Genomic DNA, 22,474 nt, shown 5'->3' on the forward strand with positions numbered 1-22,474 from the left:
AAAGCCACCCCTCTTTCCATGGGGAGGGGGCAATCAGTTCTTACTGGATTTAGTGGTGGATTTTAGGCAGGGGGGGCAGCATTCCTAGATTAAATACACACATACACACACCTACCTAGATATTTTGCTTCTGATTGAAGGGTTGAAGTACATTTCCTGCAAAGATTCTTAGCTTTTAAAAAAACCTAAATATGGACACAATAAACATCTAAAACTTTAAATAGTCTGAAGAGGGAATAGAGGCAGATTTTTTTTCTTCATATGTAATTAATAAGTGCTAAATTCAGCATCAAGAAATGAATTGCCTGTCTTTTAAGTTAATTGCTACAAGATGTAGTGGCCGCTACTAGTATAAACATGTAGACAACTTTAAAGGGGGACTAGACAAATTAGTGGTTCTTTAACCAGAACTTATATGTCCCAGGTCAGTAGGCTTCTGGATACCAGGTGTCCGGTGGTGAATATTGTTCCCTCTTTGTGAGCTGTTCATTTAGCTAGAAACAGGATGATACTCTGCTCTTTGTATTCTTTTGTGTGTGAGTTGTTCAGTTGTACTAGACTCATAATAACTCCATGAAGTTCCACCGTGCTGTGCCTGGTTGTGGTAAAATAAAGCTCAGCATAGGAAGCATAGCTAGTTTATAAATACACCTAACAAGAAGAAAAGGAAAGTCCAACCCACTTCAACCCCTCTTCAAAACTACAGGGACTGAAGAGGTCTAAACAGCCCCAACTACAAGACACAATACTCTCCTGACATATACATCATACCTCATGGAGTTTTTGAGGCAAGTGGTTTGTTATTGTTTTCCTTTCCCATCCATGCACCAACCATACTTCCAAGCTCTGATGAGCCTAGTCTGGGCTACTACCTCACAGCTTTGGTCTTTTTAGAATATGGTCTTGGGACAAAGTCTCACAGCAGCATTCCGGTTTCCTCGCCATAAATATATTTTATCCTAGCATTCCTTGGTGGCCTCCCATCCAAATACTAACCAGGGCCAACCCTGCTTACGGCTGCCTAAATGTAGCCAGAGTGGAAATACTGGGGACTGAGGCATATTAATGGAAAATCTGTACTGAGAGCCAGCTTGGTTAAGAGCAGCGGCTTCTAATCTGGTGACTGGCGAGCCGGGTTTGATTCTCTGCTCCTCCACATGCAGCCAGCTTTATGACCTTGGGCTTGCCATAGCACTGATAAAGCTGTTCTGACCGAGCAGTAATATCAGGGCTCTCTTAGCCTCACCCACCTCACAGGGTGTCTGTTGTGGGGAGAGGAAAGGGAAGGCGATTGTAAGCCACTTTGAGACTCCTCCTGGTAGAGAAAGCTGGCATATAAGAACCAATTCTTCACCTTCTAATTATTGTAATGTTATTTTGTTATTTATTTTTAAATAGCTGTCTTGCATAATCGTGAGACAGAAAGGTTATCAACCAAGAATGGAAATGAATAAATGCATTAAGGATCAGACATGGGGATGGAAAGAAAGATTATACTCCTTGTATTGGCTGGCTACATTGGATTGGCATTTACTAATTACCATAATTGATTACAAAGCATTATCTGTGACCAACAGGTAGTCTTGTAAAAACTATTGTATTATAAACTTATGAAAGGATTAATCCTCATATAACCTCAGTGTCTGGATCACATCAGCTAGTAATGCATCTTTGTGTATGAACTCTCGTTTACCAAAATTTCAATAGATGGTATGCTTCCCCCCACCCCAATAAAAATCAGAAAAGATCCTTTACTCATATATCTCAGTTTTCAGTGTGCAGGTGTAAGGATTATCCACTCTGAGGAACCATGTGTTTCTGCATAACGTTCTTTTCTCATAACGTTTCTTGATTGGAAGACCAGTGACAGGCAAATAGGAAACTTGGGAGTCTGGGTTATTGGATGCAGTTATAGGTGGGAAGTGATTGAAGGATCCAAATATACTAGATGCAGAGATGCACTGAAACTACCAGTCCTTTGCCTTCTTCCTATCACCCTCAGCTAAAGTACAGCATGCAGAAGACAATTACTTTTGTGCACTTACTTAAAGCTCACAGGACTGGATCTCTAAATTATTATTGTTGTTGTTGTTGTTGTTAGGTGCGAAGTTGTGTCCGACCCATCGCGACCCCATGGACAATGATCCTCCAGGCCTTCCTGTCCTCTATCATTCCCCGGAGTCCATTTAAGTTTGCACCTACTGCTTCAGCGACTCCATCCAGCCACCTCATTCTCTGTCGTCCCCTTCTTCTTTTGCCCTCGATCGCTCCCAGTATTAGGCTCTTCTCCAGGGAGTCCTTCCTTCTCATGAGGTGGCCAAAGTATTTAAGTTTCATCTTCAGGATCTGGCCTTCTAAGGAGCAGTCAGGGCTGATCTCCTCTAGGACTGACCGGTTTGTTCGCCTTGCAGTCCAAGGGACTCGCAAGAGTCTTCTCCAGCACCAGAGTTCAAAAGCTTCAATTCTTTGACGCTCGGCCTTTCTTATGGTCCAACTTTTGCAGCCATACATTGCAACTGGGAATACCATAGTCTTGACCATTCTTTGGCATTGCCCTTCTTTGGGATTGGAATGTAAACTGACCTTTTCCAATCCTGTGGCCATTGTTGAGTTTTCCAAATTTGCTGGCATATTGAGTGTAGCACTTTTACTGCATCGTCTTTTAAGATTTTGAATAGTTCAACTGGAATGCTGTCACCACCGCTAGCTTTATTGTTGCTCAGACTTCCTAAGGCCTATTTGATTTCACATTCCAGGATGTCTGGCTCCAGGTCAGTAACTATCCCATTGTGGTTATCAGGGATGTTAAGCTTGCTCTTGTATAGTTCTTCTGTATAATTCTGCCACCTTTTTAAAATCTCTTCTGCTTCTGTGAGGTCCCTACCATTTTGGTCCCTTACCATACCCATCTTTGCATGAAACGTTCTCTTCCTATCTCCAATTTTCTTGAAAAGATCTCTGCTCCTCCCCATTCTATTGTTTTCCTCTATTTGTTTTCACTGTTCTCCCTTGCCTTTCACTTCCCTTCTCTCCTTAGCTATTTGTAAAGCTTCCTTAGACAGCCATTTTGATTTCTTGCATTTCTTTTTCTTTGGGATGGTTTTAGTTGCTACCTCTTGTACAATGTTGCGAACCTCCGTCCATAGTTCTTCAGGCACTCTGTCTATCAGATCTAATTCCTTAAATCTGTTTGTCACCTCTACTGTATATTCGTCGGGGATATGATTTAATTCATACCTGAGTGTCCTAGTGCTTTTCCCCTACTTTTTTCAATTTAAGGCTAAATTTTGCAACAAGAAGCTGATGATCTGAACCACAATCAGCTCCTGGTCTTGTTTTTACTGAATGTATAGAACTTCTCCATCTTTGGCTGCAGAGCACATAGTCAATCTGATTTCTGTGTTGACCGTCTGGTGATGTCCATGTGTAGAGTTGTCTCTTGGGTTGTTGGAAAAGAGTGTTTGCCATGACCATTGTATTCTCTTGACAAAATTCTACCTGCCTGTGCCCTGCTTCATTTTGTACTCCCAAGGCCAAACTTGCCTGTTATCCCGGTTATCTTTTGGCTTCCTACTTTAGCATTCCAATCCCCCATGATAATAAGCACATCATTTTTTGGCGCTGCTTCTAGAAGGTGTTGTAGGGCTTCATAGAATTGGTCAACTTCATCCTCTTCAGCAGCAGTGGTTGGGGCATAGACCTGGATTACTGTGATGTTGAATGGTTTGCCTTGGATTCAAACTGAGATAATTCTTTCATTTTGGGGATTGTATGCCAAGACTGCTTTTCCTACTCTCTTATTGATTATGAAGGCTACTCCATTTCTTCTGTGAGATTCTTGTCCACAGTAGTATACTTGATGGTCATCTGAATTAAATTCACCCATTCCTGTCCGTTTTAGTTCACTGATTCCTAAAATGTCACTGTTCAGTCTTGTCATCTCTTGTTTAACCACGTCCAGCTTGCCTTGATTCATGGATTTGACGTTCCAGGTTCCTATGGAATAAAAATCTTTACATCATCGGACTGTCTTTTCGCCACCAGTTACTTCCACAACTAAGCGTCCTTTCAGCTTTGGCCCAGTCGCTTCATTCATTCTGGCGCTACTTGTACTAGCTGTCTGCTCATCCCAGTAGCATATTGGACACCTTCCGACCTGAGGGGCTCATCTTCCGGCGTCATATCGTTTTGCCTTTTGAACCGGTCCATTGGATTTTCATGGCAAAGATACTGGAGTGGTTTGCCATTTCTTTCTCCAGTGGATCACCTTTTGTCACAGCTCTCTGCTATGATCTGTCCGTCTTGCACAGCATAGCTCATAGCTTCACTGAGCTACGCAAGCCCCCTTGCCACGACAAGGCAGCGATCCTTGAAGGGGGCTCTAAATTATACCGGAGACTTATTTCTACAGCCAAGTAACATTTATCTCACCTGGAACTTGGGATGTTCTCTTCATTAGGCAACTGGTAGGAGGGCTTCTAAAGCTGTGTAGCTTGACTATGCTGGTTGTCACTGAAGCCAGGGCAAAACAGGTCATACTCACATTGCTACCAGTTGAGTCCTGAAGAAGGTAGGCATTCTGGGTTTTCAATGTTTGAGTCCAATGGTGCCTTTAAGTCCAACAAAGTTTTATTCAAGATGTAAGCTTTCAAGTGCATGCACAATTCTTCATATAGACTTCTTTCAATGATTCAGTAAGAAGAACAACAATTGGTTTTTATACCCCAACATGGTTAAGAGTGGCAGTTTCTAATCTGGCAAATCAAATTGGATTTCCTGCTCCTTCACATGTAGTCAGCTGTATGCCCTTGGGCTTATCACAGCCCTGATAGTGCTGTTCTGATCGAGCAGTCCTGTCAGAGCTCTCTCAGTCCCTCCTACCTCACAGGGTATCTATTGTGGGAAGAAGAAGAGAAGGTGATTGTAAGCCACTTTGAGACTCCTTCAGGCAGTGAAAAATGGGGTCTTCTTCTGATTACCCAGGGGCTAGCAATCACCTTCCTTTCCTCTCTCCACAACACATACCCTGTGAGGTAGGTGAAGCTGAGAGAGATCTGTGTGAAACTGCTCTGAGAACGGCTCTAACAGGACTGGTCACCCAGTTGTCTGTATGTGGAGTAGTGGTGAATCATAGCTGGCTCTGAGTTGTTTTTTGCTTTAGGTATCTGGTGTTATGCACTTTTACAGATGTAACTATTGAGAGACAGGTTACACTAGGAAATCACTATGCCAGCAGAATCCCAGTGTGATGGGCAGGATCTAAGAATGGGTGACATGAGCATATATGCCATGGAGGCTCCACATGACCAGGACATGTCACATATATGCCAGAGATCTGAGCTATCCAATTCCACCAATTTTAATATGAGATAAAAGTTACATCCTGTCTCAACATCATCACTTTCATTTTAATTTTTGTATTTATGTTTGTTTGTTTATTTATTTATTATTATATTTTCATTTTAGTATTTAAACTCGCAGTGACATTTATGGGCAAGAACCGCAATCTCAGGCATAGTCTCTCTTATGATGGGCACACAGGAGCTGATATGGATCATCACAAGGGTCCAGTGTACAGGTGACACCCTAATAGTAATCCAACCGACTGTACACATGCATCACAGCTGCTTTAGAGAAGCTCCTCCAGAACACTGATGCCAAAGACCCCCATGTAACAACTTTTACAGAGATCTATCCTCATTCTTCAGCTTTTAGATTTTACCTGAAAAGTTACAGGTCAAGGAATCATTCTCACAATAACTTGCTTGCAGAGAAAATCCCTTTGAGGACCATTATGCTGTTTTCCAAGTTGTACCCTTTGAATCCCCAGCTGAACGTGATAGACAGCGAGTTCTTACAGTTCAGGGTTTCTCTCATCTGTATTAAACCCTGAGTTACTATCCATCAAACTGGGCCTAATTTAGCCTGTTAAATGCATATACCTCCAAAACTGAAGTCTCTTCCTCCCCTCCTGCATATATATAGCCCTACATAATCCTCATCGTGGCCACTTTCTTTTATTGCTCTCTTGTTCAATTTGTTAGGTTATCTGTGCTACAGCTGTGGATTCTGGGAAGTAAGTACTTGGAACAAGCAAATTCAGATCCTTCTTGTTTTTCTTCTTCTGTAAACCATTTAATTTGTTGAGTTAATTATTGACCCAGGTACATAGCACAGTAACTTGAACACCCTGTGCTAATTATATTGCAAGAGACAGCTCATGGTCAAAGTTAGACATGTGGCTATAGCCCAGCGAAATGCTCATTTATTAAACTGATGAAGAATTTCAGTCTGTTGCAGATTCAGGTTTCCAGTTTGTGCCTTATATTCTTTCAACACCAAACTATTTTTAGTTACAACTGGACAGCAAAGTGCCAATATTGGCCAGAATGCTTCTATGTCTGGGGATGAAATGGGAGTGGGGCTGATGACACGCCAGGTGTAGTGTAGTGGTTAAGAACATGGACTTCTAATCTAGTGAGCCAGGTTTGATTCCATGCTCCCTCACATGCAGCCAGCTGGGTCACCTTGGGCTTGCCACAGCACTGATACTGCTATTCTGACTGAGCAGTAATATCAGGGCTCTCTCAACCTCACCTACCTCACAGGGTGTCTGTTGTGGGGAGATGAAAGGAGAGGCGAATGTAAGCCACTTTGAGACTCCTTCGGGCACAGAAAAGTGGCATATAAGAACCAGTTCTTCTGCTTTAACAAAAGAACGACAAAGCTGAATTTGTGCTGAGCTCCTTTATTTGTGACTAGTCCTTACAAAGGGGTCAGGAGAGAAAGTTTGTTACCAAAACACAAAGCCAAAACCCAACCCTAGAGTAACCTACACCCTCTGGTTTTTCCACCCTGCAGAGTTCAGCCATGTTGACCTTCTAGGGCCCTCTGACTGTGGTTTTGTAAAATCCCTCAAAGCAGGCAGAAGAGTCTTTCTCTCAAAGTATTGGGAATTTATGCTAACTAGACAGAAGAACTTTTCACAACCTTGCATGCTGAAACAGGGTCCATGGTGTATGTGATCATGTCCCTCCTTGCTGCTGCTTCCAAGGCATAAGTGTTGATCATTCATCACTGCCAATCTTATCATGTCTGTTCCTTCCTCATACCCATCCAGAGTCCTGTATCTGCCAGCACTCCATTTGGAACTAGAACAGAAAATCTCAGTGGAAGGCATCCAAAGAGCCACAGGAGTTTAGCTGAACCACCAAACTGCTAGTCCTTTGTTTTGGAAACAGACAGGAGGGAGGAAGGAAGTGGGTGAGCAAGCAGTGAAAAAGCTGGGAGGTACCTCCCCTCTTGTCTTAGTATACTGCTGACCAGAAACATTCTCTAATGTAATGCTCTGCTTCAAGGAATGATTAATTGCAAGGGTGTAAAGAGAGAGAAACAATTTCAGTGTGGAAGTATTCAGTGTTCCACTAGCAGTTTGAAGATATAGAGGTTTCTGTAAGTGATATTCGTTTAGTACATGTGTTCATACCTGAGTGTTGACACAAAAATGAATCCTGATGCTGAACTTGGCTTGGATTGTTGATGCTCATATACCTTAACATCATTTTTATCCCACAAGTTAAAATGTTGGTGCAAGTCAAAGGAAGAACAAGGATTAGCTGTTAACTCAGTGTTAAAGGTAAAGGTAAAGGTATCCCCTGTGCAAGCACCGAGTCATGTCTGACCCTTGGGGTGACGCCCTCCAGTGTTTTCATGGCAGACTCAATACGGGGTGGTTTGCCAGTGCCTTCCCCAGTCATTACCGTTTACCCCCCAGCAAGCTGGGTACTCATTTTACCGACCTCGGAAGGATGGAAGGCTGAGTCAACCTTGAGCCGGCTGCTGGGATTGAACTCCCAGCCTTATGGGCAAAGCTTTCAGACGGCTGTCTTACCACTCTGCGCCACAAGAGGCTCATTGTTAGAGTGTTAGACTCAGTGTTAACTCAGTGTTAGAGTGCATTTTATTTCTATAAGGTTCCAAGTAGTAGTAGCATAAAGATCCAGTGGACTAGATGGACCAATGATCCAGCCTAGAATAATCCTATATGTTTTTAACAGACTGTTCCAGTAAGCATAGGAATCCAATTCAAATTCCGGCTTCTCTTTGGCTGCCAAATACAGTCTTTGCGTCCATTCATTTGTTACAGACTTAAGTCACTGCTTCACAATGAGTCCCAATGGCTGCTTTTTATAGTTGAATGTGGCCTATCAGAGTTATTAGTTGAGCTAGTAAAGCTAGAGTGTTCATATTTTCTCCAGGTAGCTTGGCAGACATTTTTGGTCATCTTTTGAATACATGTTAGTATGCAATTCTGATTTATAACTGGCAAAAGTATAAAGAAAACGCTCTGTTGGTTACAAGGTACAATTGGTCTCTTCCTACTGTACTAGGGCACTCTGTAACCAAGACCACAGAAATGACTAGCTATTGCATTCTTAATATCAGCTGTGCCTCTAACGTACATGAGTTGGTCATCTGTAGCCTTCTAAGAGAAATCAACAAAACCAATTATGTTCCACTTCCCAAAAGCTCCTCTAGACAGCTGAAGGCAACTAATAACTGTACATCTGGCTGCCTACTGACAAAAAGATTGTACGGCCATATTTGTCCATACAAAATTCAAAAACAAGAACAAAATCCATGTAATACCTTTCCTTAGGACCAAACAATGGGTCCTCCCTGCCTAAATCCCTGCCTGGACTTTGCCCAGACTATACCTCTCACCTGAGCCCGGCTGGAATCAGGAACTCCATCTCTCATGATCCCAGGCTCTTGGGGCTAAATTGGATGGACCGAGTGATAGAGCGATCATTGTTTAATTTTAAATAAATTATTTTTTAGGATTTTAAGAATGTTATTGTATTTATTGTTTGTATTCATGCTTGTTGTAAGCTGCCCCAAGATCATTTTGGAGAGAGCCACCCTAGAAACCCAAAAATAAATAAATATACAAAAAAACATTGTGCAAGTTTTCATGCTCACCAGAACTCTTCGTCAGGCTAGATGTTACGAGATTTTAAAAGATTCTCAGTCCGCGTTCTTATTTATGGCATTTTTATGCTTTCATGTATGAAACTAGACTGCTGTCAGCCTACATTTGGGAACTTTAATAAGTTTTTATGAGAGCCAGCACAGTCGACTGAGGAAGACCCAGGTTTAAATGCCAGTTCTGCCATGGACTTGCTGCTTTTGCTCAATAATATATTGCTCCATCCATCTTTTCACTCTAGTGACTTACTCCCTTGGCCCAACAACTAGGGCAAAAATTCCCAGTTTTGCAATAGGAGTAAATTAGTAATTTAATGCAAGAGTACCTAGAGTTGCATAATGTACATATGATAAGAGCATGTAATAGCAACAGAAATCTACACCCCTTGCAAGTTCGAACAGAATATCTGTACTTAACCTTTCAAACAGCTGCCAGTATGTGTTGTGCCTGTAGAATATGACCATATTTGCATGATGACAGGAATGCTAATAAAATAGATAAGAAAAAAGCCATAGCGAATAAAAATGTACATCATTTTAGAAGGGGTTGCCATGCAGCAGTTCAGTCTTCCTTTAGGGCAATATGTTGTCTGTTACAGTTATACATCCCATTCTTCTTTGTTCCCTACCGTCCAAGCTCTTACTGGAAAACAAAAGATGCTGTTCTAGTGTTCAGTGTTCATACATTACTCAGTTGCTTCCTGTTGTCTGCATAAGGCAGACAAAACAATTGCAGACTTTTCCAAGGGCATATGCAGTGTATGTTTGTGGGCAGGGAATTTAGATAGGGTGTGGGGTTAATGTTAATTAGATCTGGTTCAGGTGTGCCACAGAATGAGGTGGTAGGATGTATTATCACACTGCTGGTAGGGAATTCTAGCTTTGAATGTTCCTTTGGATAAGCATTATGCAAATTTACAATACGCAAAAACAAGAAAGGCTTTTCCTTGTCTCTCCATTCTGCCCCTTCAGGTCTCCTGCATGTGTGAACCAGGCATCGGTCTCCTCCTTCCACATAATGAGATATTCTGACATAGACTCTCTTTTCCAGCATCTCCTTTCTGCGGATGTCCCTCCCAAGTCCTACATGGTCCCAGAGAGAGAAAGCTCCATGCATTTCTACTCTACCTGCCCTTCTACCTGCTTCTTCTTCAGACAGTGATTCTGGCTGCGCCCTGGAAGATTACACAGGACTTGCTACAGAAATCCCTCCAGCAGAGGTATACAGATGGCTGTTCACACAAAGCAGCCTTATACAGAATCCCAGTCAATATTGTTTGCTCAGACTAGCAGCTGCTGTCCAAGGTGTCAGACAGAGGTTCTTCGTGTCACTTACTACCAAATCCTTTAACTGGAGTAGCTAGGGATTGACCCTGGGATCTTCTGCATACCAGGCAAGATGATGACATACAAAGATATAGGCTATATATCAGGGAAATTTTTTCACAGAGTAGTTCAGCATTGGAATAGGCTGCCAAAGGAGGTGGTGAGCTCCCCCTCACTGGCAGTCTTCAAGCAAAGGTTGGATACACACTTTTCTTGGATGCTTTAGGATGCTTTGGGCTGATCCTGCGTTGAGCAGGGGGTTGGCCTGTGTGGCCCCTTCCAACTCTATGATTCTATGATTCAGGCAGAGCCTGTTCCCCTATGCTTCCTTCCCCATATAATTATATGAATGTCTGTGTTACAAGAGTTTCTCTTGGAGGGACACTGGCAGCCTTTGGGAGTGAAGCTGTTATCCTTTCATGTCTCTATAGAACTGCAGCCAAGTGTAAGGGGGGCATCGATGCTTCTGCTACATTCTTGATCTACAAGTCAGAAGCAGCCAGACCTTCAACATGGCTGCCAGTGTTGGCACTGCTATGATAGTTGCCTTCCCTTTTCTGTTATGCAAGCATCCCAGGCAAGATGAAGAATACAAGTGAAGATGAGAAAGACAGAATCAGTAGAGTAACCCTGGTTGTATACATCAGCCTTTCTCAACTTCTTTACTGTTGAGAAGCCCTTGAAACATTCTTTAGGCTTTGAGAAATTTCAGAAGTGGCATAATCATGCAGAGTATAGTTGGGAAGCAGAGCTGTGCACATGTTTATCTGGGGGACACCCCTTCCCACTCCCTCCAGGCCCATCATTGGGCATTTTGGGAGGGGTGGGTAGGTTAACATGACCATATATGGTCATATCACCTGATAAATGCTTAACAAACTTGAAAAATATATAAAAATAATTAATTTCCACTCATTCAGGAAACTCTTCCAGGGCTGTTAAGAAACTCCAGGGTTTCATGGAGCCCTGGCTAAAAAAGTCTGGTATACATCATGGCTTGGCTGGATATGCCTACAATAGAGAAGAGTTAGTTTTGGAGTAATTGAGGCCTGTATATAAGCATAGATAAATACTAAACTAGATTTTCTTTCTACATTTTGTTAGTACCTTTTCATCATGCCTTCAGGTGGCCAGGGCATCATTCTTCCCCATAAGACAAATCTCTTCCCCTCTGTTAGGCCTGCCATGTGGATGGTATTGCAGGCAGTTATCTGTCCCCTAGAGAAATCACAAATGTGCCTTAACTTCTGTCTTGTTCATTTTCATAGGTGGCAATACACGTTGGTTCTCAGTCATTCAATGCAGTCCCTGCTACCACTCCAAATTGGCTCCACGTCAAAGCTCTCCTTCAGCAGCTGCCGCCACAAGACTGCGATGTAAGATTTTACCTCATCAAGGTCGAACCAGGCCATCTTGCCTTGTGCATCCCTTAGCTAAAAAACCATTAAGCTTTGTTTTTCCAACCCATGCAGAATTTGGGCACATCTCCCACTTCAGTAATAAACCTCTCAAGTCTCAACACTGCCAGTCCCTCTGCAATGGCTTGGCCTGAAATGCACTTTTATTTGCACTGAGCCTTTCCCCAAAGACAGCCTACGCAGCTTCATTGCTTTCCCACAGAATTCCAGATGTATGGTTTTTCTGAATGAAAATGAGTGCAACGTTGGTTCAGTTCAATGATGCCTCCAAGGGTGGGCAATTGCTTTGAGAAAGAGGCCAGTAATTTGGTCTCTGTTGGCTACTTCCAACAGTTAGCTGTCAGGAGTTTGGAGATTCTAAGGGTTCCTTGTTGATCTTCCTGAATAACAAATTCTCTAAGCACTATCTGCGCTTGTGACCATGGTGACTTATCTGTATCCGTCAGGACAAAACTTGTAACAAATACCTGTAGCCTCTATGAGAGTGGGGTTTTACAACATCTCCTCCTTCCATTTGTACAAAACTACACTAATAAATCTAATACACTAATAAAACTACACTATAATGCTGTCTTCTGCTTTTATTCAAGGAGAAATATTGCCCATCCATTGGGGAAGAGGAGAGGGAGCAGCTACGAACATTTGCTGCACAGCGGCGGCAGGAATCACTGGGCCAGGGTGTCACCTGCTTGATATCTTCTACAATACATGGCTGTTCCTGCAGAAAGGTAAGCTAGCTACACTTTGTTACTGGGCATTGGTATCTTCAGTGACTGCACTCTGTGACGTTTGGTGCTGAGCTTCAGTTTTGCTTGGCAATTGAGACTATGCAGAAATGGTATTTTTTAAAAACAAAATACAACTTTGTTTGCAACCATTAGACATGTGGCTTCCAAAAACGCAGTTATTACATTTCTGTATATGCAGTGACAGAAACATCAAATACTTTTAAAGCAGTCAAACAAAAATCTCACTATAACATTTGGAGTGACAAGGTGGATTTTTCTCAAAGAAATGTATCACAAGTGAGGCTGTGTGTATGCTGCAATTCTGCAGCAAGGCAGAATTTCAGCTTTCATTTAAAAAGAAACAAGACATGTTTTAATATATTCAGGCTGGAAAGGTAACAATGCATGGACAATAGTAGGACTGTATGCTTGAAAGTATGTAGACAGTGCTTCCTGGAAGTCAAAAGGTGGCTGAATATTTACTGTGGGTGGGAGTAGAACGTCAGTCTTTCTCAATCTCATTATAAACAAAACTAGAATAAATTATGGAGATAGCAATGTGGCAGAATTATGTAAAATAGTGCATAATTTATACAGGTTACAGAATTCAGTTTTCCTTTGTACTGTCTGGACATAGAACTTTAATTTCTTCCTACAAAAAATGTAAAACCAAGAGAGCAAAGTGTTCCAGTGTTGTCATTTAGGAAGAGCAGGCATGTAAGCACTTTAAAGAAATGCTGTCTGCTTGGTTTGCAGTGTGGTAAGAAGATGAGCACAGGAGAACAGGGTATCTTAGCATCCAAACTGGGAGGTCATTGCTGCTGGCACCCAGCCTGCTTTGTCTGTCACACTTGTCTTCAACCTCTTGTGGATCTCATATACTTCCATCGGGATGGGAAGATCTACTGCGGACGACATCATGCAGAATTCTTCCACCCACGGTGCGCTTCTTGTGATCAGGTATGCCCCCCACCCAATTCTGCATGGGACAATGATACTTCTGCTTTTGTAAATGAATGAACTGCTGGACTTAATTAGGGCATCTTCAAGAGACTACCTAAAGTTGTGAGGGGCTTAAGCCCTTATCCTGGTTCTTGTCAGGGCAAGTTGCAAAGAAAAAAACAGAAATCTTCCCAGGGATTGCAAGGTCTCTGGCCACATCCTGCCTGTAACCAGCCCTTGGAAGAACTCCCGCATTTAATACGAAAAGCATGCAATGCCTTGAGGACTAACATTCACTGTGGGCTAACCTGCTATCAGCTATATGAAATGTGTAGTGGGTATACTCAAGATGTAAGGTTAATATTATGCGTTCCCTGTTTCTGCAAAGCACAAGATGCAACTATAAGATTCTGGTATCCAGGTACTAAGTGATGGCATTTCAGTGTTACATAGGCAGAGCACGACCTGCAATATCACAGAATGAGATGTCAGTGCTCTGTCAAGTTCCTGGACCCTCCCAATAAATAGCACATAAACCAAATATAAACATACATGTTTTACACAATATGATAAGGAAAGAGTTCAGATTCTTTTTCAAAACACAATGAGCCATAATCATAGCTATTTCTAAATGGAGCAAATTTTATTGCAAGCAAGTGGCTGGAAATCACACTAGGATTCTGCATGCATATAAGAAGCCAGGTGAACATATAAGAACCAACTCTTCTTCTCTTCTAATCTGGCCTATCACTCTGTCCCTTCAGCTGATCTTCACCTTGGAGTGCATGGAGGCTGAAGGCCTGTGCTGGCATGAAGAGCACTTTTGCTGCCTGGAGTGTGACTTGCCCCTGGGGGCACGGCGGTATGTTATGAAAGGTGGCCAACCCTACTGCTGTGCCTGTTTTGAGAGTCTTTATGCAGATGTCTGTCAAGCCTGTGGAGAGATTATTGGTAAGTCCTGAATCTTGTGGCCTTGAGAAAAATGCTGAATGTGCTATGCTTACCAGCAGCCTACTTATTCCTATTTATAAGAGGCAGAAAGGAAATGTGACTCTGGACTCACTCAGCTGAATGTGTGAGGGTGCAAGTCATGCATTTCCTCTCCCACAAGACATATCAACTGGCTCAGATACAACAGAGAAGCCAGCTCATGCCTGTTCATCACCTCCTAGGCCCCCTTTCAAGAGTTTCCAGCCCCATCTTTCCTTGATAAGAACACAAGAGCCACATTGATTCAGAGTAAGAGTCCATCTAGTTCAACATCCTGTCTCACACAGTGACTAACCACAGCCTCTGACTGGCCAACAACAGGGTATAGAGGCTGAGACCTTCCCCTGATATTGCCTCCTGGCTCTGGGATTCCCCTCATTCACAATGGCTAGTAGCAACTGATAGTTTTATCCTTCATGAATCTATCTAATCTGTTCATTAAAAGCTGTTTACTCCAATGACGTCACTACATCCTCTGGCAGCAAATTCTACATTTGTATCATTCTATGTAAAGTGGTATTTCCCTTTTTTGACCTGAATATACTGCCCATCAGTTTCATTGGACGCCCGAGTTCTAGTTCTCTTTATCAGCTCTCTCCACCCCATAATTTTATAAGCCTCTATTATAAACTGAAAAGTCCCAGACTCTTCAGCCTTTCTTTATAGGAAGGATGCTTCAACCCCTGAAACATCCATCTTAGCAGGATTTACCTTCTGCTGACTTCACTTGAGCCAGTCCACCACAACCTGCAGACACTTGGTAAAAGAATCTGGAGGTGTGGACAGATGGCTGGTTGCCATCAGCATGTTAATGGTATTGAAACTCCAGACCAGCTGGACATGGGGACACATGTAAATGTTAAACAACAGTGGAGAATGGTTCTCTGTGGGACCCTACATATTAGAACATGCTACTGGGAGGTTCTCTCCCTGGGCATTATGTTCTGCCCCTGATCTTGGTGAAAAGATTGGAGTCATTTGAGGACAGCAACTTGTATCCCCGCATCTCTAGCATAGAGCATGAGATTTTTACTGCTGCAGAACATTTAGTTGACTCTTTTACTGAGCATTCCACTACGACTCCAAGATCTTTTCCCCTCTCAGTCTCAGCAAGTTCAGTTTCTCAAAGAACTCCAAAATCTCACACGTTCATTCAAAGTCTGTATCTCACTTAGAATTACTGCAAGGCTATTCCACAAAATAATGGAATTCTGTAAACTTACCTTACTATCCTGGATGTTCCATAATAGCAGAGTTGAAGGGACAAATCTTAAGCATTGTGTAGCAGAATAAGATTATATAGGACTGTAAAAAAGTTGGGCATATGTTTCTGGGAGACTCATAAAGGAAGTTTGATGGAGATTATCTCCTTGCAATAAAGAAAACACTCATGCTTAACATGTCTTTAGTTACAAAATGCTGGAGATGAAAACAAAGGCTGGCTACCTAAAACAGACAGCTGTTTATTTTCTAAGGGGATCAGTTTAGCTGCCGCTGGAGGCTGAGCACTAGGATTAGACAGACTTTTGTTGGAATATTAGATTCTGTTGGCTAGTAGCTACAGGAGCTATAAACAGTATCTTCTACATAAAAGTATCTGATCCATCTCCTATTACATCATTTATTAGATGTGGTGGACAGAAGTCTGTCCTGCCCTGAAGGGGAAACAGCCATTCACTTAAGCCTATAGGAGTGTTACTCCAGCATCCAGTCACCTCTGGGGGGGGGGGGGATGTTGGAGGGAAACCCAAGAGGTATAGTGAGAGCAGAGATTGCTCCAGTCTGGCTCTGGAAAGAGCAGGCAGAGGGAAGGGTTGCTCAGCTTGGTAGTAGACAGCATGGTTGAGCTCTACTCCTGACAGAGAAGAGAGTTACCTTGTCAGGCCTGACTCTGGCAATGTGCAGACCTAGTGCCACTTTGGAGAGGGCAGGCTGGTGTGGGTGCAATCCTGTGGGCCTTTTTGCACGGGGATCTTTGTTGCAAATTGTTTGCGGAATGAAAAATCGCCATTTAAAATAGTGGAATTCGTCGTTATGCATACCTGCCTTTGTAGTGGAATCAGTTGCGTTTTTTAGCGTTTCCCACAGGCTTCCGGTCTCGGCAGAAATCGCTAGAAAGGAAGCGCTATTGCCAAGCTCGTCCTGCCCCTGGCCGTCAAGCAGCCAATGGGCAGCCGTTAGCATGCTCCCAAACAGCCCCTTTCCCTTTAAGGAAGGTTTTTATAAAAAAAAAAAAAAACAGACCCATTGTAACGAATCTGGGTAGATTCGTTGCAATGGAGAGACCCATCCAGCTGCCTGGGGTGTTTGAGCTGTCGTTTGATCGGTTGATCGTTAACACGCTGCCTCAGAGTGAACCCCCCCCCCTCTCACGGGCCCGATTTTCGGCTGAATGGAATGTGTGAAATGTGTGTATGAAATGTGTGTGTGAAATGTGTGTGCTTAGTGACTGAAGGGGAGGGACTGAAGCCGGGAAGCCTCTGTTTGAGCTGTCATTTGATCGTGGACACGCTGCCTCGGAGTGGAAAAAAAAATCCCCCCCTCCCCCCCCCTCACGGGTGCGATTTTCAGCCGAAACAGTGTGAAAAATAAAGGGAAAATACATCAGCAAACGGGCTTCTGCGGGCTTCTTGTGACTGTAAACAGCTCTGAGGAGGGACTGCAGCCTGGGAAGCCTCACTGGCTAAACGGAGGCTCACCGGTGCGTTGATCTCCACTCGCTCGGGGAAAAAAAAATGGCGATCGCTTCGCCGGAAGTTTGGAGGACAGGCTCAGGAGGAGGGACTTTGAAGAAACCGCAACAATGGGAACGCACAGGTCTTTTTCGCTACTGTTGCAGATTGGTTGCAGGAGTGTATCGCTTTCCGGAGGGTGAATCCACTTTTTGGGATTCCCCTAAAAGCGCTACAACGAAGCGCTTTTTGCTGATTGGTTTCAGGAGTGTTGCAGATTGTCTACGACGTCGTGCGTTAAGGCAAATTAGTAGCGTTTTCAATTAGCAACCATTGTGCTATTTTGAAGCCGTGCAAAAAGCCCCTGTGTGTTAGGATCCAGCTTAGGCAATGATAAAAGCCTGTACTGGAAAGTATTAAGAGAATTGAAACTACTCTCTAAATTAATGGGCCCCAGCTTGATTTCTTTTGCCTATCTGGAAACCTGTGCTGCTAATCTGTTGCTTAGTTATAAACAAATGAAACTCCTTTGTAGTTAATATGATTTCTGCCTCAGTGACCTCCATTTTCCACATGCACCTCAAAACTTACCTCACAGCAGTGAACCAAAAGCCTATACACTTGCTACCTTCAGAACATCTTCTCAACTAAGGGAAAAGTTGATGGTTTAAAATAGCCTTGACTCCCCACAAATCAGAGGAGGCTGTGTGGGTCCCCTTGGTTGATAGAAATGGCCTGTCACAGATGTCTTCTCACCCTGTTAGTTGTACTGACTTGGTGGTGGTGGTAAGTGCCATCAAGTTGCAGATGACTTAGGGCAGCCCTGTAGGTTTTTCAAAGCAAAAGACATTCAGAGGTGGTTTGCTATCACCTGTCTCTGTTTAGCAACCCTGAACTTCCTTGGAGATCTCACATCCAAAGACTAACCTAAGCCAACTGGGTTTGTCTTCTGAGATTTGATGAGATCAGACTAGTACACTGATTGCATTATTGACTTGTGTAATCTTCCTTGAGTCTTAGTGGTGTAAATAGTATGAATAAAATTATCCTTTTTAAAGCAATTATTTTGTGGCAATTAAATCCATATTAATACTGTATATGAATAAATATGAGGTGGCTGGATGGAGTCACTGAAGCAGTGGGTATGAACTTAAATGGACTCTGGGGAATGGTAGAGGACAGGAAGGCCTGGAGGATCATTGTCCATGGGGTCGTGATGGGTCGGACATGACTTCGCACCTAACAACAACAACAACGAAGAAATAATTCTCTTGTTCTTTCTAATAAATGTCTCTGAAGTGTAAGAGTATCTCCCTTCTCTTGTCTACAGTTTTGTATTACTGTATTGTAATCCCCACCCCCCACCGGTCTTTTCCCCCCTCTAAAGAGATGCTTCAATACTATTTCAATGTGTCTGACATTTCAGGATTGGAAAAAGCAGATTGATAGTAAGTTCTAGTGTGAAATCAGGTATGAGGGTCTTGGTGGAAAGTATTTGCTGATATATGATTTGGCAATTGCGGGAATGGCCAAGTTAACAGAAGGCATCAGCATATTGTGTGGTCAGCTCTGGGGACAAATAATTCTTTAAGGAACTGAATCTAGAAATTGAAGCATGGTCTAAGATACAGGTGGCTAAAGAGCTGTCCCTGCCCTTAACTTTTGAATCCTAGGCCTCTTTCTTTTATATATACCAACAATTTCCCCCATTTGGATTGGGAACCTGCAACATACCTAGGAAGGTTCCACGCTTAACCAGATTTAACATTCTCTGTTAATGTGATGTTTCTTTTGTTTGGCTTGCTTCCTAATCACAGGTGTTGACAGTGAACAAGCCAGCCTCCAGGGTCAGCACTGGCATGCCAAAGCCTCTTGTTTCTGCTGCAGCCTTTGCAAGAAAGCATTACTAGGCCAGCCGATCACTACTCGCCATGGCCTTCTCTTTTGTTCTGAGGCCTGTAGCTTGGAGAAGGAGTCAGCACTCTCATCCTCAGGCTCAGATTCTTCAGACTCTGCTTTCATCTCAGCTCCTTCCCCCGACTCCACACCCACTCCTAGAGCCAAAAACAGAAGCCCATGTTGCTCCTTTGCAGCTGCAAGAACCAACAGTGATGACTGCGAGCAAACGGCAGAAGGTAAGATGTTCAGAAGTGGAGACTTCTGGAGAGAGATCTCCTCATTGAAACAGGTGCCCCCCCTAGTATCATATCTCAGAACCCTAATGACAGAAGAATCTAGTATTTAAGCTTCTGCAGACACTTAAGTATCGAATCTGCATTGGTTTGTAGCAGTCACCAGACCATGCTCAAACTGAAAGGAGAGGGTCATGGTTTTTCGGACGAGTTTCATTTTGAGGTGGTAAAGTCTGTACATCATGCAAATTTGCATAGGGGGAGGCATTTATATGAGGGGAAAAAACCCTCCTGGAAGTTAAGTTAACTTGAGAAATAATTAGTGAAAAAGAGATGGTGCTGTAACTGCATGCAAATAATACAAAATGTGGCCTTGATGTAGAATGGGAAGATATTGTGCAAGTTAGTGGGATAAGCAAACTTATTTGATACTAGTTTCAAAGCCCATTTATAAAAATGGGCTTTGAAAGGGGAGAAGGGGGAAGGGGGAAACGCGGGGGTGCACCCAGCCACCCATCCCGATATCTCGCAGCCCTCCCCCCTAAAACCGTAGCCGCAGGGACACAGGGCAGGGCAAGGCAAGGCGGAACCCGCAGCCCACTCACCGGTGTCAGTGTCATCTGCGTTGAGAACGGCACGACCGTGGGGCAGTGGCCGGGAGAAGGCCGGGGCAGGCTGTAGAGGCGTGCGTCGGTCGGCATCCTCTCCCCGCGCCTAGGCGGGGGGAGGCTGAATCTTGGAGGTGGGGGGGCTGCGGGGGAAGCGGGGCGGCGACAGGGAAGGCAGAAACGCATGCGTGGTCGAGTGTTGTTCTTGGAGTGTTGTCATCATGGGAAGGGGCTTGGGGGGAGAGGGGGTATTTGGCATTGGGTGGGTGGACGCGTGCAGCAGCATTTTGGGGGAGGTGTTAAAGCAGCAGGGACGCTGCGTCTTCGACGCGGCGTCCCTGCTCCTGTCCCTAGGGGGAGAGAAGGTGCTGGGAGGACTGACCGTGTTGGAAGGCTGGTTGTCCTTCTGCACGGTGAGTCCCCTGCAGGCGAGGCCGGGCCGGGCCAAGCCGCCAATGGGCAGTCGCACGAAGTGCCACTCGGAGGGGCAAATCAGGAGCCGCTTTGCAGCTCCTGACTCACCCCTCCCGAGTTTTTATCACGGACAGGGCCTGCCCTAACTACTCCCCATTAGCCCTTAGGTCTTTATTTTATCCGCTCCGCAGGAGCGGTTAAAGACTAGCAGTGCTGTACACTTTACAGGCTTTCCCAATAGACATATGGATTTTCATTTTTCTTCTGTACAGTAACAGAACAGCTATGTACACCTGGGGATTTCACATCCCTTCTTTCAGAATTCACCAGCCACGAGGAAGAAGCTGTTTTCAGGAACAAATCAGTCTCCCTGCAGCTTGAAGAAATTGAACCACAAGCTGATTCTTCACATCCTCCAGAAGCACAGCAGAGCTCAATCCATGAGGACCCTCTCCCACAAGCATCCTGGCACCAGGTTGGAGATCACCACTCTAAAAGCTGTCTTTCTACAGCCTCGAATGCATTGGCACTGGTCATGGAGGGGCTGCGTGGAGCTGGCCCTGGCAAACTGGAACCTGTACAGGAACAAGATGACACTTGGTGCCCTACTTGCTCATCCTCTTCTGATTCTGAATCTGAGCCAGAAGGCTTCTTTTTTGGGACACCAATCCCAAAGCCTGGGCCCAGGCATCTTCCTCTCCCCACTGTGGAACAGCAGGCACTTGGCAAAGGAGGAGGACGAGCAGCCAGAGCACGAGCAAGCAGCAAACACTGTAGTATCTCCTAGTCCTTGGGAGAAACTACCAGAGACTTGGAGTCAGGCAAAAGAAGAAAAGAGTGTAGCATCACAAGCAGACATTAATGTAGCAAGGTGTGAATAGAGGAGAAAAAAAAGCCCTCTTCCGACAAGCACAACGTGAGAGATTTAACAAGTCCAGGCTAGCTTACTCAGGAAGGAAGGTGCTTTGTGTGTGTGCTGGACATTCATGGTTACAGAGTTTGCATTTCCATAATTTAGTCAAGCTGCATACTTAAGAGTTTTGGAAACAATTCCACCCATTAGACAATTTTTAAAAATGCACAACAGTCTGCTGTTGTTGAAGCTGTGATCTGTAGTGCACCATTTGACATAATTTAACAGTTAGAACAAGCTAACTGGGGAGGTGGTGGTGGAGAGAAGGAACATTTATTTGGATGCCAGTGGTTATTTAGTGTGTCCAGTAAGGCCAAGTATTTGTTGAAGTGTGAATACCTGCTGAGGCTGGGGAACAAAACTTGGTAGTCTTTGAGCTCAGTCAACAGTAGCTTTTTATTTTGCACCAACCACAGTTGCCTCTGTGACTGGGAGGTTCTCTGCTGATCCCTGCTGGTAGCTGCAGATGTTTTGAATTAGCATGGCACTATATTGAATTCTGCCAGGAAACAATAGAGACTAGTGTAATGCCAATACTTCCAGAGTCATTAACTTTACTTTCTAGTTTCTCTGTTTTTTCCTTTGTATATATCCATATCACATAAATATCGCTTAATCTGGTCCTTAAAATATTTTTGAATTCCATATTTCAGTCTACTTTCCTTCATGCTCCCTAACAGAATTAATCTTGATAAGCCAGGAGCAGTTTCTGGATAGGTGGCACTTGATCCTGCTGTAGGATCACAAGTCTGTCTAATTAACATTCCCCAATAGGATAACTTGTCCTATCCTATAATTTGTCCTATCCTAAAGCCCAACTTTAGACTATATTAATTTAAAATATCTGGTTCTTAGGGAAACGTCCATATATCATTAGATGGCAATTTGTTACTGCTCAAACAGCAATCTACAGGTCTAGCTTAATGTGTAGCTAAAAATGATAGGGGCTCACTGAAAACTAGCAAAATGGCAGATCCACATGGAAAAGTCATTATGCAAGATCTTCCAGGCACAGCCAAAATAAAACAAATCTTTGTGGAATATCAATGCATAATATACAGTTCAGTGTGGACAATATGAAATAAAATTATCTTCCTACCCTCTTCTATATTCTGTATAAACTCCCAGCCTCCTGAAACTTTCCTTGTTTACTACATGCATTCAAAAGGAGGAGAAATAGACTAATGATGCAGTATTTCCTTATTTGAGTGTTTTGACTTGGCAGCCTTAAAAGGATGCTAAAATATTACACAATTGTATCTGTAACTGTCAGAACTTGTATCTATAATAGAACACTTAATACAGGGGAGGCATACTTACAAATAAAGGCAGCTTCAAGAGAT

General features: G+C 43.5%; 1 protein-coding gene across 1 annotated transcript in view; it reads left to right on the top strand.

Annotated features, from left to right (window-relative positions):
* PRICKLE4 (prickle planar cell polarity protein 4) overlaps nucleotides 1-22,473 on the top strand; it is a 36,546-nt gene extending 14,073 nt beyond the window's left edge. The window contains exons 2-8 of the mRNA XM_077334521.1: nucleotides 10,040-10,208; nucleotides 11,583-11,690; nucleotides 12,323-12,460; nucleotides 13,217-13,420; nucleotides 14,167-14,353; nucleotides 18,882-19,199; nucleotides 20,491-22,473. Of these exons, the coding sequence (XP_077190636.1) occupies nucleotides 10,040-10,208; nucleotides 11,583-11,690; nucleotides 12,323-12,460; nucleotides 13,217-13,420; nucleotides 14,167-14,353; nucleotides 18,882-19,199; nucleotides 20,491-21,005 (1,639 nt within the window). The 3' untranslated portion in view covers nucleotides 21,006-22,473. The remainder of the gene's footprint in view (nucleotides 1-10,039; nucleotides 10,209-11,582; nucleotides 11,691-12,322; nucleotides 12,461-13,216; nucleotides 13,421-14,166; nucleotides 14,354-18,881; nucleotides 19,200-20,490) is intronic.
* The last annotated feature ends 1 nt before the right edge of the window (nucleotide 22,474 follows it).

Source organism: Paroedura picta, chromosome 4 (genome assembly GCF_049243985.1).
Source record: "Paroedura picta isolate Pp20150507F chromosome 4, Ppicta_v3.0, whole genome shotgun sequence".
NCBI classification, from domain to species: domain Eukaryota; kingdom Metazoa; phylum Chordata; class Lepidosauria; order Squamata; family Gekkonidae; genus Paroedura; species Paroedura picta.